Source organism: Euwallacea similis, chromosome 5, assembly GCF_039881205.1.
Source record: "Euwallacea similis isolate ESF13 chromosome 5, ESF131.1, whole genome shotgun sequence".
Taxonomy (NCBI): Eukaryota; Metazoa; Arthropoda; class Insecta; order Coleoptera; family Curculionidae; genus Euwallacea; species Euwallacea similis.
In genome coordinates this window covers 1441806-1461745 of record NC_089613.1, presented here as the reverse complement: position 1 = coordinate 1461745, position 19940 = coordinate 1441806, and the positions used below count along the sequence as shown (strand labels likewise).

General features: G+C 36.1%; 1 protein-coding gene across 1 annotated transcript; it reads left to right on the top strand.

Moving 5' to 3' along the window:
* Positions 1-3538: 3538 nt before the first annotated feature.
* Positions 3539-17125, top strand: LOC136408858 (venom allergen 3-like). The gene is made up of 6 exons (XM_066390046.1): positions 3539-3826; positions 4101-4338; positions 15517-15666; positions 15722-15938; positions 16187-16349; positions 16649-17125. Exons 1-6 carry the CDS (start codon positions 3558-3560, stop codon positions 16734-16736), a joined length of 1125 nt encoding a protein of 374 aa, XP_066246143.1. The 5' UTR covers positions 3539-3557; the 3' UTR covers positions 16737-17125.
* The last annotated feature ends 2815 nt before the right edge of the window (positions 17126-19940 follow it).

Sequence of the window (19940 nt, the reverse complement as noted above, 5' to 3'; positions counted from 1 at the left end):
TAATGTATTTATATTTCGTTTCGCAGTTGAGATAATGCCGAAAAGTTAAAGCTTTATAGTACCCGTTGCGACATCTGTTTTTGTGCTGGAGAACGTACTAGATTTGTCTATGCTGTGGTACCAAAGGAATTGTCTCCTTTAGTCAACGGTTTTTGTGATTTGTACTCATTCGTAGTATCTGGGTTTTATGATGCGACCAGTTTTGAAGGCTGAAAAATATTTGAATGAGATGGATGTAAATATCAAATATTTTTTCTTTTATTCCATTGAGGAATAGCGCACTACTGACAATAGGGGAGGAATTTAACACTATTGTTAATTAAATTAAATTTTAAATTAAAATAAAAACGGGACACGGGTTCATTTTCGCTTTCTGTCTGAAATATACGGTGATACATTTTTTTAAAAGGTTTTTTCCTAATAAGTCCGTCCCGGCATTAAATATTTTTATGAAAATTCGGGAGCGTAAAATAGGTATTGAGACGCATCTTTTAAGGGAATAACAATGTTTTTAATTTTACAGGGGCATCCCTATTAATGTAACCCTGAACATTTTAAACTAAAAATATGATGTGCCACTGTTTTTTTTTAAATAAAAATAATTTTCTGAATGCTCCGTATTTTTGTGAAAAAAAGTATTTTAAAAATCTTTATAACTTTAACCGTTTTCATGGAAAAAAAAATGAAACTTTTAACATAATAAAAAAATACAGCCGGGATTTTTCAAAGAGTGCACAATAATATGCGAAAAGGAGCAAAGAGATGCATTCTTGCAATGAACCTAATTTAGTCTTGTAATTTAAATATTAGTAAAAAATAATATTAAAAAAAAAATCCATAAATGGTTAACGTCATGAAAAACTTTCAGGAAAGCTTTTTTGACAAAAATTTGGAGTATTCAGAAGATTATTTTTATTTAAAAAAAAACCAGCGGAGTATATTTTGTGTTTAAAATATTCAAGGTCACATTAATGAGAGCGTCAATGGTGAAATTAAAAACATTGTTTTCCCATTAAAAGACGTATCTCTCCACCTATTTTACCCTCCTCAATTTTCATAAAAATACATATTTAATGCCGGAATGGATCTACTACGAAAAAACTAAAACTATTTTTTATCACCCTGTATTTTAGATAAAAAGCGAAAACGGACTCATGTTCATATGATTTTTTTTAAATTCACAGATTAACCCGCTAAATTTTTGACATATTATTATGAAACCCCCTGTATATTGAATATATCCTGGATGTGAAACTTGGATGGTACACTAACGATTTATGGTATAAAAAGGTGTGCAATAAGTTTATTTTGATTTTATTTCATTATAAGCAGTTCGAATTTGTGAAAACATTTGTCTATAAAATTAATAATAGTTTGGATGCTTGAGCAAGAGGCAAACATTAGAAAATACCATTTAGGGTAATCACCGACACAGATAATGAAATTAAAAAAAAGAAGACAAGCCATATTAGATAAAATGATCAAACACTAATCATCATCAAAAAATACGCCAGTGATATAGCTCATATAAAAAAAAATCGGAGTATTTTCCACATTTTGCATATTCACTTTTCGGATATGTTAATTGTTCATTTTCATTTATCTAGTATTTTTTTCTAAGTTTTGAAGACGATAGGAGTGACTGATACATTTTCAAGGGTTTTCCCTTCGAGCTCTCAGTAAAAGATGAAAGATATTCCCAGCTAATTTTAATAGAACATGGTATGCAAATTTACCTCTACTTATGTGCAAGGACTTATATACAAATATCGGTTGTTCGGAAAGTAATTTCGTTTTTTTATGTGAAAATGAATGACAGTTTTCGTATAATAAACAAATGCTTTATTAAATTATATATTGGCCGTTCTGGTCCAACACCTTTTGCCATCTTTCTGGTAGTAGCATAATTCCACGCTCATAAAATTTTTTGTCTTTGCTGGCAAAAAACTGATCGAGGTGGTTTTTGACCTCATCATTTGAGATGAAAGTTTTACCGTCTAAAAAATTTTGGAGTGACCGGAACAAATAATAATCCGATGGTGCCAGGTCTGGAGAATATGGTGGGTGTGGCATTGTGTCCCATTCAAGCTGTAAAAGCTTTTGGCGAGTGACCAAACTTGTGTGAGGTCTCGCGTTGTCTTGGTGAAACACTACACCTTTTCTGTTGATTAGTTCGGGTCTTTTCTGTTGAAGTGCATCCTTCAGTTTGTCCAGCTGCTGGCAGTAGACTTCCGAATTAATCGTTGTGTTATCCGGTAAAAGCTCAAAAAAAACGATTCCTTTAAAATCCCACCAAACAGACAGCATCACCTTTTTTTGGTGAATATCGGCTTTGGAAATGGTTTGAGTCGATTCATCTTTTTTGCTCCATGACCTCTTGCGTTTGACGTTGTTGTATACAACCCATTTTTCGTCCCCAGTAATGATGCGCTTCAAAAACGGATCATTTTTGTCACGTTTGAGAAGCGAATCGCAGACGTCAATGCGGCGACACAGATTTCTCTCTGTGAGAACATGGGGAACCCATATATCGAGCTTCGAGGATAATCCCAGGCCTTTCAAGTGGTCATAAACTGTTGAATTCGATAAATTTAACTTCAATCCGATCTCACGTGTTGTTATTCGACGGTTCGCATCAACTAATGCCTTTATGGCGTCTTTATCAGCTTCAACCGGCCTTCCCGAACGTGGTGCATCTTCGACATCAAAATTGCCAGATCGAAATTTAGAGAACCAGTTCTGACACTGGCGTACTGTCAACACACCTTCTCCATACACATCGGTCAATTTCTTTCTGGCTTGAACAGCATTTTTACCCTTTCTGTAGTAAAACAGTAGGATATGTCGAAAATGCTGCTTATCGCTCTCCATATTTAAAAGGGCACCAACCAAAAACTACTGCGTAGAATTAATTGAAATGTTTCACACACAAGCCTTGTTATATGAGCTCTCAAAGCATATAAAAATTATATGGCTTAAGTGTGAGGTTAAGTGCAAAAAAATACCATTAAATCCTCTGTCGGGAAAAAACGAAATTACTTTCCGAACAACCTAATACAAAATTATAGCACGAAACATATTCCTGACAAATCACTACATAGGTACTTTATTAATTTGGGTGTTTGTTCATAAAATTTTAACTATTGCTCGAAATTTTGCAATTTCAAGTAAACATGATCATCATTTAATTTGAACCGGTAATTCTCCGTGACTCCATGACGAAAGCACACGAGACTACAGCATTACGAAAACGTGATCCTCGGCTCGATTGAGAACTTGCAAATCATTCACAATTATGATACGGTTTAAGGACAGTAATTACGTATCAATTCTGCGAACATAGTAACATACAAAATGCTGGAGTTATGATTTGGTATTATTAGAGGCTTAAATTGTAACGATATTTATTTTACATTTCATCGGAATTTCTAGTGCCACTAGAATTCTATATTTAAAACATTTTTGAAATAGCTACATATATTGCAATTACCTTATAAGATGTTTTCGTGCTTGAAAGTTGCACTTCATCGCATAATTATCAATCATTCACGGACTATATGGAATTTCATAGAGTCGAAAAAAGAGCAAAACAGAGGCATTCGCAGGGCGCATGGCCTCTGTTTTACTGCGACGTCGGTTTGCCAAATCAGTTTGCGAGAGCGTTGCGGTGTCGTCGCGACGCCCGATATGCGGACTTTACCTCGGATGCTGGGGACAACGTCCGCACTATGGAACTCCCCAGAATCGCCTCTCAATCTTCCATCTATCCCCCTTTTTACATGCTAACGCATCCTAATGGCCCGCCTAGGACTCCTGTTTCTAAGAGGTAAAAACATCATTTTCATTCATAATGCCGAAGAAAATTCCATTAAGGCTGTCCTAAACCGATCTGATCTCAATTAAGAACGACTTAAATATTAACAAATTTAACTCAATGGAGGTCAAGTCTGGATTTTTAAGTGTAACAATTGCGGTGTTTCTAGTGATGGTTTTGGACATCTTGTTAATTTTTTTAAATTTTATGGATGAGTACATTTTTCACTGCAGGTATCTATATCACATCCCATTTCACTCTTCATTAACATTTTTTTTTTTGGTAGACTGCTAAGTTCTTCTATACAAAACTCCGAGCCGCAAATCCCAGTGATTCCTACTGCACCACAGTACCAACCGAGCCGCCGACGTGAAGAGGCCAAAGTTCTGCAGAATCTGAGAAGAAGACTCAATGCTGCCAAAATTGTACAAGCAAACAAGCCCGAACCAGTTGAAGCCAGAACTTGTGCCAATAATAACTTGAGTCCCGAAGAAACTGACAGTCGGCCATATTTATTGCAAAAGGTAATACATACATACATATGTACATACAGGATGATCTGGATAAAAGTTATCAACCGTATAATTTATGTACTTAAGAAATACAAGGTGAAGTTGTCATTATGTTGTCAAATGCATCTATGAGGTCGTTTCAAAAAGTCATATCTTAGTATCAACGTTATGTTACAGCAAAGAAACCCGGGGACGATAGCTTCGATTTTCTGATCCAGACCTTTTGAATTCTTCTAACAAAATCTATAGTTACGTCACTGGCTTTGCAGTATTTCAATTGCTTTCAATATTATGTCATTCGGTTAAACGAGCCCTTAAGGCTCAAGACAAAATCCGTATAACAATAATATATTATATAAAACTCCGGCATTTTCGCTAAAAACTAAACTTTCAGCTTTAATTTTTGATACTGTTGTTGCATTATTAATGTTGGCAAACATTCACTCTTTTTGATGCACATACCGACCTGTCAATGACACAAACCTGTAATGATCCTTACCTGAACTAAATACCTTTTTGATGATGGTGATGATAATGATGATGTTCAAGACTTTTTTTTAAGGTTCGTTTACAGGGTGCAAAATATTTAAATTTAATGTATTCCTATAGATTCTACAATCGTCGTCTAATTGAAAAATAACAAAAGTGGTATGGATGGCAGTCACCTTTTCTTGAGGCCCATTTTATGAAAAATAAAGGAAAAGACTGTACCCCAGATTTTTTCAAACTATAAGAGAAACAGAATGGAATATTTGAATATAAGAATAGTTTTAGAGAAATTTCAGCCAGTTACTTCAATTTAATCTCTATCTAGTTTGCTGCTCGGTCATCGTACAACTTCGGAAGCCCGAGCGTAAACGACACGATATTCCCCCCCGATATTATCAAACCAAATTGAGTTTTAAAAGCGTGATTATTACCTCTTTTCAGCAGATTTTATTCCTCTATGACACTCATTAGGTTTCTATGAAATTAACCTTTGACTCCATACAAATTTTTTCAAATTTTATCCACATTTTCGTTCGAAATTTGATATTTTTCATTCGCGAAATGGGAGGAAACTCGGAGACGCCATTAATAAGGAACCGAAGCGTTATTGTTTTGCTTCCAAAGCCTTCTCGATAAACAGCAACAATAACAACAATTCCTACTGGCGTGTCACATGTTAATCCCCAAAAATTAAAGAAAAAATCGGTTAGGGAGTGTTCTTTCCACACCAACCATAGCAAAATTTTGATGTTCTGACAAATTCAAAATCAGGGATTTGGTTTTGATGTTGAGAATTATTTGACGTAGTTTTAACCTCAGATTTAGAATTTTTAAGCAGATAATTTTTGATATTTTGTAATAACAGATTTTGATTTGTTCTTAGTTTGATCAAATACGGAATTTTTTGTCCTCAAAACGCACTTGGAAAAGTGCAAATTTTGTAATATTTCCAGTAATTCTCAATATTTCCTAAACATTCTCGTAAATATGTCTAATATTTCCTATAAATTTATACGACTATTTCCAGTATGGAATTGATTGCTCTCTCAATGGAAATTAAAATACCTCAACAATGAGATTCGTCCTTTTCAGTTCACACAGCGGTGAATCGTCATAACTTAAAATTGAATTGAGATCCCGCTACTCAAATCTTGTGAGCGAGTTGATTTGCCATAATTGTATATTCAATTCTTTTATTCTCAGCCATACACTTTTTGTCCAATTTTTCTACCTAAAAGTAACATTTTACCGATTAAGACCGGAAAGCTGATTTAAGGAAATGGCAATAATCTTTTCCGATCCCTCTGTTTGCAAAATAACACTTTAAAGCTTTGAATAATGCGAATGTCGCTGGAAATATCTTTATGTAATTGTTCTGTAACGTGAAATATAAAATTTAGAAAATGAGTAAAGTGTATCGATAAACTATGCGTTTAGGTGGCGTCTCCAATCTACCAACCTCCACCTGCTTAGCTCACTCTGCAGAATACATTTCCCAGGCTTGTGACATAAATAATTATTACGTTCACTTAATATTTCTTTAAAATTTTTTTGGAAAACAAAAAATATAATAATTTACGTGGTGAACTAATTATATCACACAACTAAGCCATCTCCGTACTGCAGAATCATTCTTGTGACTTCAGTTTGAGGTGAGATGATAAGCATCAGCAGTATCAACAAGGTCAGAGTCTTTGGTAATTGCTAATTTGGGAATTCGTGTGTAAAACTGATATAATAATAAATAAATAATAAACTTTTCAGGATATAAAAAAACATCTAATATGTTTATTTAAGAAAAGTGCTTTTTTGATAAAACCGTTATAGCTTATTTATTGGTTTCTGTTAATTGATCGATGTATTATTTTTTAAGCCTATAATTTCAGGGGTTAGTAACAAAAATAGGTACATACATGAGATATTCTGTCAACTCATTATGTTAATAATACCATAATAATCCCCATTAATGCATGGTTTTTCATTAATGCCTGATTTTAGTGCATTGTCATTGATTTTATGCGGGCGATAACGGCTTGCATTTGAACGTTACCAAATAGCCATTATCAAAAAAGCGTAAAATCTAAGAAAGTGCATATATGTTACTTAAGAAAAACCGTTATGCAACCTTACGTGTTATTTAAAATATATTAGATTCTTTCAAATGTAAATATTTGAAAAAGTTATCCAAATGGTTGTTATCACGTTCAATAGGCATAGATAATACTTGGCTATCTATGCTTGAGTAAGACGTCAACCTTGAATATCTAAAAAGCAACTTATGAATAAAATAGAAAAAAAGACAGACTAAATAAGGTACAGTGATCATCATCAAAAATAACTTCACTGATATAAGTCATCTACAAAAAAATTAATTTTTCAACGAGGCATTTTAGAATGTTTCACACATTTCACATATTCACCTTCTATACAACATAATTGTTAATTTTTGCTTTTTAAATATTTTTTTCCTAAGTTCTGAAGACGATAACAGTGACCAAAAGATTATCAATTTTTCTTTCGACTCCTTAGTAAAGAATGAATGTTCTCTCTTGTGAAATATTATGCATTCTCAGAACAACTATGTGAGTGGTTTGGTAGTTACTTTGGAGGTAGAACTCAAGTGGTTGAGTCGGATGGTGAAGGATCAGAGTCAGTCTCGGTAGTGGGGGATCTAACGCAAGAAAGTATACTTGACCCAGTGCGGGTTAATCGGTATGTTGCTGATTTGCCACAGTATGCTAAGCCTTGCCTGATCCATTTGTACTTAGATGGCACACAATTGTTACTCAGATTTCCTTCTGAAATTCGCCAACTGACTATTAAAACGTGTGTTTATGTTACACAAAATGATGTTTCAATGATTAATGCACGCTTTTCCATCAACAAGCACGCTATCGCTCTCCTAGATAACACTTACTCAACAGACAGCGACACGCCACGAGACATTCAGTTTTTGTCATCTATCTCTCTGCTTCTTGCCATGATTCTGTCACTGTTATCGAGATTTAATTTGTACTTTAATGAAATTTAATTCATTTTTTTCTATTTTCATTAAAACCAAAATTAGTTTTTATTTAAGAGCCACGATTAATGCCTGCAGTTACCGGAAATATTACAATCAACTCGAGTAGTTATGAGCGATTAATAATCTCAACTATATTAACTGGTGTTGGTTTTGCTCACGCGTTAAACCATTTCAATTATTAATCGCCTGAAGTATGTCGCTAAGAGTATTGGAAATGTAGCTTTTTTTAGTCTGAAATCTACATGGTGTGATAAAAAAAAATAGAGTACGTAACATTTTTATAGGACGAGGCAATTTTTGGTAACTATCATGTGCATACAATATTAAATATCTACCGTTTTCACCACGTTCTTGAGTACGTGTTTATTACAAATACTAACGGGATTCCCCTTAAAAGAGCAGAATTTGAATCGCACAATATGGGTACACAGTTCCCAGACAATATCAAAATTTTAGTAATTCTTAATATTTTATAAAACCACACCTGGGTCGGCTCGTTATAACTCGAATCCGCACTTTCCAAGATTTATTAACATCCTTAATATTCATATACGGAAAACACGAACAGTTTTAGTTCGAAACTACACGAGCGTATTTTCCGCAGCGTTTTTAACGCAGAAAATATTCATCCTAATAGGAACTGTATCTACAAGAAAGTTAAACTAAACAAATGGAATATACGTTACGTTTATTTTATTTCTGCCGGCGTGAACGATTTTAACGCTCCAGCTTGCGTTGATATCGCCACCGCCAGAACACGCTAGAAATATAAATCATTGTGTAATATACGATAAACTATACGAGTAAGTGAGTGTACAGTTTTAGCGAAAAATGTTTGACATCGAAAAATTTATTGGTGAAATTGAAAAACGTCCTGAACTATATGATGTTAAAATGAAAGAATGTAGCAATAGGCATGTTAAAAGAAAGTAGACAGTGGATAGACAGATCAGTAAACACAGACTTTTCACTATTTGATTTCTTTAAATTATAAAAAGTATTAATATTATACAGGGTGTTTCTAAATATCAAGTATATGCGGAACGAGGTAATTCTTTAGCTTATTTCATAATTAAAAGTTTATATTAGGTGTACAACTTTGCTTCCGCCGTTTTTTTTCCGAATTTCGCGATTTTATTGTAAAAAACTAATTATACCTTTAGGATCCAAAGTATTGTCCATCGCTGGCCACTACTTTCTCCCATCTTTCGGGCAGCATACGAATCCCGTGTTGAAAAAATTGGACATCTTTTGAAGCGATCCACGATTCTATCCAATTTCTTACTTCTTCATAAGACCGGAAGTGTTGGTCAGCTAGCCCATGTGCCATGGATCGAAACAAGTGATAATCAGAAGGAGCTAGGTCAGGAGAATATGGCGGGTGGGGTAGGACTTCCCATTTCAATGTTTCCAAGTATTTCTTGACCACTTGCGCAACATGGGGTCGAGCATTATCGTGCTGCAAAATCACTTTATCATGTCTCTCGTTGTATTGCAGCCGTTTCTTTTTCAATGCTCGGCTCAAACGCATTAATTGGGTTCGATAAAGAGCACCTGTGATTGTTTCAGTTGGTTGTAACAGCTCATAATATATTACGCCGAGTTGATCCCACCAAATACAGAGCATGATTTTGGAACCATGAATAGACGGTTTGGCCGTCGACGTGGAAGCATGGCCGGGATATCCCCAAGTCTTTTTGCGTTTGGGATTATCGTAATGAACCCATTTCTCGTCCCCAGTCACAATACGATGCAGAAATCCCTTCCGTCTTTGCCTTGCAAGCAACTGTTCACAAGCGAACAGACGCCTGTCAATATCTCTTGGTTTCAACTCGTACGGCACCCAATATCCTTGCTTCTGAATCATTCCCATGTCTTTGAGGCGTTTTGAGATTGTTTGTTGAGTCACTCCCAATGATTGTGCCAATTCTTGTTGACTTTGACACGAGTCTTCGTCAAGTAATGCTTCCAAGTTCGCATCTTGGAAAACCTTCTTTCTTCCACCGCTATGTTGGTCTTCGACGTGAAAATCACCGTTCTTGAAGCGCTGAAACCACTCACGACATGTCCTTTCACTAATAGTGGCTTCCCCATAAGTATCTGAGAGCATTCGATGAGCCTCAGCAGCAGATTTCTTCATATTGAAGCAGAAAAGTAAAACCTCCCGCAAATGACGAGAATTTGGCTCGTACACTGACATTTTCAATTGCGAATAACTTTATGATGAAGACACAAATAGACTAATATTTTTATGAGGTTATGTTAACAGGTGTCCAAGGCTCCTGCATGCCCACATGGGGTTATTTATTTCGATCATTACTTACCGCTACATACATCTATTCAAAAACGGCGGAAGCAAAGTTGTACACCTAATATAATCATAGATTCGTAAATGCTTCGTTACCTGTTTATAGGGTGTTCAAATTTCAAAAATTCTTAAGCTTTTTCTTTACAGGTTCCGCAGTTTTTGAGATATTTAGCTAAAATTTGGCATATAGTTTACAGGACTTACATTATTGGGCATATCAAATGGTTTTGATAATTCATAGGGTGATATTTTTTCAGAGGTTATGCCCCTTTTTCTCCCTCTAAACTTTTTCGTGGCGCGCCACTGGTAGAATCTAAAATACAAAATGACTTTTTTATTTTGTTTAGAAACTTTTTGGTTTCTTGTAGTTTTTTCGTATCTGCGTCGGTTATCGTAAAAAAAAAAAAAACAATTTTCTGCAATTTGCCAGATGAAGTTAACATTTGGATGACCCTAAATAATAACTTTAACAAAGAAACTGTTACAACAACTGTTAAAAGTGACCTCCTCCTCCAATCCTTACTTGTGCATTTGCCGTTTTTCATTGATGTCCGTACTCGTTCGAATACCCTCGAAGTATTTCTTACAGTTTCAAATGCATCTAGTATTCGATTTCGTAACTCATCAACGGTATTCTCTGGTATTGTGTACAATAAAGATTTTAGTTGCCCCCATAGAAAAAAATCTAGGGTATTTAAGTCAGGGGATCTAGGAGACCATGACTTTAATATGAGATATTCAGGCACAAGTTACGGTTTCAAATTCGAACTGTCAGAATTAATAAAAACAAAAGATTGGCCAAATAAAGCCAAAGCCTACTATATTTTTTTCACACTCATTTTAAAACTTTTAATTTCACCTGGCGAATTGCAGAAAATCGTTTTTTATATTTTTTCTCGATAACCGACGCAAATAGGAAAAAACTACAGAAGACCAAAAAAGTTTCTAAACAAAATGATATATTCATTTTATACACTGCGTGACATAGAAAAGAGAACACCCCGTAAAAATGATTTGATTTAAATAATTTTTGGTATGCATGTTGTTTACGCCAAAACAAATACTTCATTAAAAAGTTGAACAAATTTAATTGTTAAAAACTAAAAAAAATTTAATAATTTGTCGGTCCTCTGCGGTGTCTTATACATTCCTGTACATGTCTAGGCATGGATCTAATGAGGTGATTGATGTCCTCTTGGGAGATCTCATTCCAGGCTAACTGGACAGCATGACACAGCATCGCTAGGGTTTGCGGGGGATGGGGTAAATTATGCAACCTTCTACCTATAATATCCCATACATGTTCGATCGGCGAGAGGTCTGGAGATCGAGGTGGCCAAGGTAGCAAATTGACTGCATTTTGTTGGAAGAAGTCCATAGTCACTCTAGCCACATGTGGTCGTGCATTGTCTTGTTGGAAAACTGGATCAACAAGAGTTTCCAGATAAGGCACAAGATGAGGTTCCAGGACTTCTTGGATGTATCGCTGGGCTGTCATACTGCCTCTGACGAAAACTAAAGGTGACCTGCTACCATATGCAATGGCACCCCAAACCATTACCCCAACAGTCTGATGGACATGCCTCTGTATTGCAAACTGAGGATCCCATCTTTCACCCCGTCTCCTTCGTATTCTTGCCCGACCATCATGCATACCGAAACAGAATCTGGATTCGTCACTAAACACGATATTATCCCATTCCAGAGTCCAATGTATCCGTTCTTGGCACCACTATAGTCGATTTTGACGATGATTTAAGGTGAGGGGTAACACGAGATAGGGACGGTAGGAAATCAATCCAAAACTTCTTATGCGGCGATAAATGGTTCGTATCCCAATGGGCCTTCCATACTCAGCGAACCACTGATCCGCCAGCGTCCTCGACGAGACGAACCTATCTCTTAGGGCCATAATTCGGAGTCGGCGATCTTGGCGTTCTGTAGTTCTTCGAGGTCGTTCAGTACCTGTTCTTCTGCCTGTTTGCCCTTCTTCGAACCATCCCTGACAGTATCTCACTATAGTGTTTACACTACGGTTCAATCTAGTGGCGATTTCCCTAAATGACAGACCAGCCTCTCGTAGACCCTCTATTCGACCCCTCTCAAACTCGCTCAATTGATGAAAATTTCGCTCTATTCTGGTTCTAGGCATATCTCTACGCAGTTTCTAAGCACACTACACTCCAATAAATGTTATTTTCCAGTTGTATTGTTGATATTTTACTGCAATTTTTATATTTAAAAAAAACCTAAAATTCCGAATAACTCGTAAATACGTAGATAAATATGAGTGAAATTTTGATCGTTTCTGCTATACATATAAACAAACATGCATACCAAAAATTATTTAAATTAAACCATTTTTACGGGGTGTTCTCTTTTCTATGTCACGCAGTGTATTTTAGATTCCTCCAGTGGCACACCGCGAACAAATTTAGGGGGAGAAAAGAGTGCATAACCACTGAAAAAATTTCACCCTGTAGATTATCAAAACCATTTAATATGCCCAATGATGTAAATCCTACAGCATAAACTATATTCCAAATTTAGATAAATGTATTAAAAACTGTGGGAGTTATAAAGAAAAAACTGAAAAATGTAATTTGAACATCCCGTAGATAGGTAACGGAGCGTTTTCGGACCTATGTTTATATGAATTTTTAGTCATGAAATAAACTAAAGAATTACCCCCTTCCGTATGTACATGATATGTAAGAACACCCTGTATTTTATAAATAAATAGTTTACTTATCAATCTTTCCATCGAGTCAATTGCAATTCAAAAGAAAGTATTTTTTATGCAATCTGTAGCACAAAAGATCGTACAGTTCATCGAAACTCGTAATTGTCATTCGGTAATATGAGAAGAATTTTTCTGGATATGTTCTGTAGTGCCAAAATTTTGTCTGCAAATATCTTGTGAATAATCTGCCCTTTAATATTGAATGAACCCACCAATGTCATCTTTTTTTTTAATAAATTGGCACATACAACAGCGGCTCAAGGTAACACAGTGGAGTCCATTTTGTAACAAGCAAAAAGTTTATTAATTCCTTTTAATAAGTAATTTTATTAATAGTTAATAAGCAGTTATCGGACATTTAAAATAGACAATTAATGAGGTACGAATACTATAACTGACTGTATATACGTATATTAGTTTTCTGAGTGCACTCAACGGAAAAAATGCTTTACGTTTTGATTGATGCATCAAACTTAACGGAAAATACGCTCGTGTAGTTTGGCATCTAGAGAATTTTCAGTCACTCAATTAAATTTGAGCTCCATCTATGTTTGCTATTCGGTTATCGTGCGACTTCGGAGACCCGAGCGTCGACGACGTGATATTCCCTCCGATATTATCAAACCAAATCAATTGACAAAAACGGGATTTTTACCTGTTTTCAGCTGAGCTTAATCTCATACGAACACTTTATGTTTCTATGAAATAAACCTTCAACTCCGCACAAACTTTCTTAAATTTCGTCCACATTTTCGCACGAAATTTAATATTTTTCACGAACGAAACGAGAGAAAATTCGAAGACGCCATTAATAATGACAACCGAAGCGTTATTGTTTTGCTTCCAAAGCCTTCTAGACAAGCAGCAACAATAACCCTTAATGGTGTTTGCGACGTTATCCCCCAAAAAGTGAAGGAAAAAATTCCCCTCCAATTCTTAAATTTCGTTAACAAATCATTCGTGAGCCATTGGACCAAATTGGAGAAAATGCCGTATTTGAAAATTATTCCAGTAATTCCCAATATTTTATGAAACCACTTTTGGGTCGTCTCACCATAACTCGAATTCCCACTTTCCAAGATTTATTTACATCGTTAGTATTCCTCGAAATGTCGCTTCGCACATTTATTTCGTGTTAGGAAAATTATGGGACCTTGCAAAATTGAGAATAACGCGGGGGAAGACATCAATTAAGGCGCTTTAGATACGTTTCGATAAAAGTCCTGGAACACGATAGTGCGCCCTAAAATAAAACGATTAACGTTGAATAAAATGCCAAGGTCGGAGTCCCAATCTGATTGAGGAAACGGTCCGAAGAAGATAAAGTGTAATTGATGATTGTAGCGAAGGTAAAGGTCACCCAGGAACACATTGCATTTTCCATTTCCTTGTGTTAAAAATTTGGCATCTCTCTAAAATTGTTCCCTTGAAATTATTTCATTTCCATGAATCATGTCACTATTTTTCATTGTGCAGGAAGCCCGTGAGTGATTGCACGTCTCGAGATATTACGAATTTGTTTCTTGCGTGAATCCACCCTTCCTGTGATGTAAATACCCACGCACTGCATAGTGCCTGTTTCTGGAATTGAACCATGAGGGTCTCGGTAGCCATAAAAGATACGATTGCAATTTTTCCTCTTCTATAACGTGACCATGTCTTATTTGAAATCTGACGTTTCGATTTTCAATCATCACCCTTATTTTTTTTCTTATGGAATCCATATTGAATTTTCACATTTTCGAATTTGGCTTTTTTCTGATAAAGGATGTTTCTTTTACTGCGACAAGGATTATAGCAGAAGAAATTAACGTATCTTATCAGATGATCTGGAGAGTAGTGAAAAACCACAAATATTACCTGTTTACCCTGAATATTATTCAAATCGTGCATCTAGGAGGTACTGAAACGTTTTGTAGGAATATCATGGCACTGTTGAAGCCAAATCCGCATCTTATTTCCTATGTGAAATTTATGGGTGAGTGAAAGTTTACCAACTCACCCATGTTCAGTCATCACAGTAGACATGCCTGGTCCACCAAAATTCCTTATGACCACCAAGAACGTTGACCATATTTTAGGCAACATGTATGGGTTGATTTATTGGGCGGTACGATCATTGGCCCACATATTTACGAAGAAAATTTGACAATTAATGGGTATTTACACTTGTTAACCTTTAGTTCCATCAAAATGGTGCTCCGTCATATAACATTAGGAGAGTGTTTGATTCTGTTTAAATATTTCCCGATAGAGTGATTTCAAAGATGGAGATGTGCGTTAGCCGGCACGTTCAACAGATCTTGCCCTATTTGATTATTATTTATGGAGAAATTTATTTAATTTCACAGGCACTTTTTACAAAAACAGGATTTTTAAGACTTACATCAAGCTGCAAGGCTGAACCTTACTACGTTATCATACCAGACCTTACTACGTCATCATAATTAGAAAAAAGTTATTTTTATTCTTCAAATACTTTCCAAAGTCATCGGCATTTTTGGAGTACTTGAGCTCCAAATAGTATCGTAAAGCTCGTATCTTTTATGGTTACCGTGGTTCTCATGGTTGACTTGAGCTCCAGAAACGGACACCCACTATAGATAAATGAGGAGATTTTTTTAGATTCTTCACAACCGTCCAGTTAGCATGATTCTAGACATATCAGAAATAAGGACTGCCTGGCAGGATAGCGATTTTATAACGGATTGTCTGTGTTGGCACAACGTATATCGGCAAAGGCATAATTCGCCTCCATTAACTATGTCACCCGAGGTACATTTCGGAACATTAAAAAATCTCAAAACAGAGATGGTTCTTCTTCTTTTAGTTGTGTGATTTAGCTCAAACGTGGGCAAACCACCTGGCCCACACCAATCGGTTTTATTATCGCAACGACAAAGACATCGGCCAAAACCTCTTTTGCAGAGTGGCAAACGGATTGGTGAGCGATGTCACTGGGCAGGAGGTGACCACTTATTGGTATTCCGCAGTGAAACAATACGATTTCCGAAATGAGCCAGAAATGCGAGCCAATGTGAATGCAGGTATAATATTCCGTTACCTCTTAAATAGCTTAGAAAAGCAGATTTTTCAACTGTATAAATGATCTGAAAAGTGATGAGGTTAGAAATTCAGCAAATGTCAAATTTGATGTGTCAAATTTCTAACCCCACGCCTTTGTCAAGTTCCACCATTTTCTTTGGTCAAGTTTGATTAGAGATGGAAGGAGTGACGTTATTTGAATTTTTGCAGTGATATCATTGCTGCTAATTAGAATTATTGCGAATTCCAGGCCATTTTACGCAGTTAGTCTGGGCGAATAGCAAACACTTCGGATTAGGAAAAGCACGTTCTCGTTCAGGTAAAATCGTGGTGGTTGCACATTATGCCCCGGTGGGGAATATCTCTGGTGCATACTTGCAAAACGTGCTTCCTCCATGCGAAGAGCTTCCGCGGTGAGTATGGGATTAACATATGCCTCTTTTGAGTCTTTGGGCTTGATTATACAGGGTGATTCAGGGCCGATGGTTGGTTAAATGTTTACGGAAAAATGAACACATGACCTTTCTGAAAATTTGGCAATATATCTTTTTTATAATACTGGCAACGTCGCATGGCTAAACATATTTAAGTCGATAGAGCAAGACCGATTATCTGTACTTGCAAATTTTCTTTAAAATCACGTGTCCCGGTTTCTGTAACTCCAAACCTACTATCGGCTGTCAATCACCCTGTATATTTTCTTATCTTATAGGGTGCCCCAACCGCTGCATAAGGGTAAAATTATCATTTCTGGGAGCACCAGTGATACTGAAAGCCAGTCTACCACCAGCAGTATATGAGTTCTGGCTTTGCTGAATATAGATGAAACTCATCTGTGAACCGCAGTAGACAAATCCATTTCGATTACGCTTTTGGGTATAAGTAAAATTGTGATTATGCGTGATAAATTCTATAAAGTTCATAATATAGAAATTCGCAGGTTTAAGGGTCGTGATAAGGAATGAGAAAAATATGGTTTAAATAACAATGTACGTCAGTATAAAAATGACTCTCTAGTAGGCCTTGGAAAAGTAACCGCACGTCTCAGATAAGTTAAATAGGACCAGCGGATGAGGAGCTGATATATAAACTTATTGTTAGGGGGGTCAAGTCAGTTTATTTCACAACAACCTTCAATCAGAAATACAGCAATCGATAACAGTGAATTACTGAAATAATACTTTGACCTATTTTAAATACTGACCTGCATTAGACCTTATCACTACAGCTTTTCAGCTCACCTTTCTATGACGCATCGAGATGCTTCCAGAACGATCTCGATTCATTTCCTGTGCTTCAATCATTCGTGAATTCTCGGGAGTGTTCGTGTAAGCTTATACTCTCCGTAAGTATTCACTTCAGCTGCTTATATCTGATATGTAGAATCTATTGGGATATGTGAGTCGCCTTTATTTCAAGGTTTAGGGGGTTGGGGTTTAGAGTTTTATTCTAGAGCAGTGTTGTCAAATTTTGCAGCTTTTTTCCCCAAATTTAGGGACACATTATTTGCGTGCCACTGTCTATTTTCCTTAGATTTAGGGAAATACTAAGCTGAGTTTGATCTTCGTGACATCATTCTCGATGTTTAATTGTTTTCGCGAACTTATTCTTGACGTGTATTGGTTAGATTTTCAAGGTCCGCTAGACGTTACTTTTAATCGAACGTTCGCTATAAAGGTGGTATTGTAAGCCTAAGCTTTAAACTAAGCAATACATACAGTGTATAGCTTGATGTTATGATAAATGTTGATGATAAATTATACAAAGTCCATTGAAAATGTTAAAGTTAACACATTCCCTGCCACGCACGTTCTGTGTACAGCCAAGAAGAACACATATGTCTGTCACTCTTAATAATAATTTTTAGTTCATAGCATTTCATTGGCAATCATATTTATGAACATTCTAGCATTAATTAGCCACTTTGATATTCCTAAATGACCTACATGGTTTTTGAACAAAATAGAATTTCCTAGTCACAATAACAAACTATGTCCGCCATTGGCACAGAAATGGCAATAGCAGATTCTGTCCGCTCTTGGCATTTCTGGGAGCACTGGAACCTTAGTAGTGGCCTGTCTCACTATTGTCATTTCTCGGATCACCGGGGTCCCAATAGTGGATTGTGCCCGCTACTGGCATTTCTGGGAGAACTGGGGTGTCAATAGTGCCCTGTGTCTGTTATCGTGACCGTGGAGGTATATGAAAAAAAAGATGAAGAACTTCTCTTTCAGGCTCCAGAGCGGACACATTAATGAATAAAACCAACGATGCTTTTACACAACCAATTGATTTGTTAGTGCGTAGCAGTAGATGCTTGGCGCTCCATGAACAAAATAATAATGTAAATCATGCCGCTTTAGACGTGAGATATTATATGTCCGCTGGCAAAGTTGTGAACATGAAAGCTACGGCTTTAAAAAATATGAATTATGTGTCTGCTTTGGCGTGGTGCGACTGAAATTTCACGTTTTAATTAAGGGTGCCGGGATGGACATCGGTGTCCTTCGCTCTCATATACGAGGGCATGGTGGGAGTATTCCGTGAAAATGATTTGGCGACGAATGTGTTAAGGTTTTTTCTCTATGCCTATCAGAATAACGCTTTGTGAACTGACTTAACTTAAGTATTGGTATTTTCGTCTGTTACGTGTTGCTGATTAAAGTGTGCAGTCATGCATGGATTGACACAATCAAGGCACAGCAATGAGGATAAAACATCAACAAAATTACTCTCATCGTGGGATGTTACCATTTATTGTCATTTACTCGTGCAATAACGTGTTGACTCGTCAATTTTGCTCAGCGACTCGCTCAGTTTTGCTCACTTGTGCGGGAATAATAGGTAATTTTACCTAGAAAGATAGACATTTTCCAATTTATCTATGGATATGAACTAACCCCTGCTTCCCATAACAATCTTTTCTTACAATCAAAACCGTGTACTGCTATAACAACAATCAGCTTGCATTTAGTTATGTAGGTGATCTAGTTGTTGATACAAGCGCGTTATAAGAAGACTGAAGAGTAATTGTTTACTGTTTATTGGAGCTATTGATGTTATTGTTTAAATAAATAATAAATTGTGCTATTGAAATTGGTTTTTATGACTCCATGTAAACTCATTTTAGATTCTCGACCATTGAAGCCCAAAAGCTTGCGCGAATTCCCGCATGTAGTGCAACGGTGCCTTAGTGCCAAAAGAACAATTTCTGCATTCCAGATGTGGTTTCTTCAATTATATGAGATGTTTTTGCAATTGCGCCAATTTAACTGGTCTATCTGAAATCAGAAAATTCCGAAAATCACAACTTTTTTTCACCTGCAGCAAGACATTCGTGTACTTTAACTGAATTTCATAGCCAAACCTGTTTTTTCTCACGAAGTAAAACCTTTCAAAGACACTCCAGCAATCACTACCTTTCTCCTTTCTTACCCTTTGCAGAGAGAAGCCAACACTCTGGCACTGGTCAGGGCCTACGTAAAGAAGTAGTTTTTCCCCACCCTCACATTCACCCATATCCTAATAAATCCTAATAAAAGTTTGTGATCCATCTCTGGTACTCGATCCAACTTTGTTGTCACACTTCCATAATAAACGATACCTTAACCTGAACTAACCTGAACTAACCTAATGCATGTGTTATTCAACACACTTCCTCAAAATTACTTACAAACATTTTAACCAGAATTTCTATTTGTCTACTGTGAATACTACTGTGAAAGCCTTATTACGTTTCAAATAACTTTTAGGAAAAGAGCTTCTGAAACAAACGAACGGAATAAATCCAAAAGTGGGAGTTACTAATACATATAAAATAAGATATACAGGGTCATCTTGACTCCCCTTTAATTTTGGAAAATAAGGACTTTTCAGAAAATTCCCAATATATGTCAAAACAGTTTTTGAAGGCAACGGATTTTTATATAATATTCAACTCCCAAACTTCACCTTTATGCACGTTACAGTAACACTCTAAAAAATTTTAAATGGCATCAGGAATT

Coding starts and splice junctions, on each gene's coding strand:
- LOC136408858 (XM_066390046.1), top strand. CDS start 3,558: ATGGAATTTCATAGAGTCGAAAAAAGAGCAAAACAGAGGCATTCGCAG. Junction 15,667..15,721: donor CATTAACTATGTCACCCGAG/GTACATTTCGGA, acceptor TTCTTCTTTTAG/TTGTGTGATTTAGCTCAAAC. Junction 15,939..16,186: donor GCGAGCCAATGTGAATGCAG/GTATAATATTCC, acceptor TGCGAATTCCAG/GCCATTTTACGCAGTTAGTC.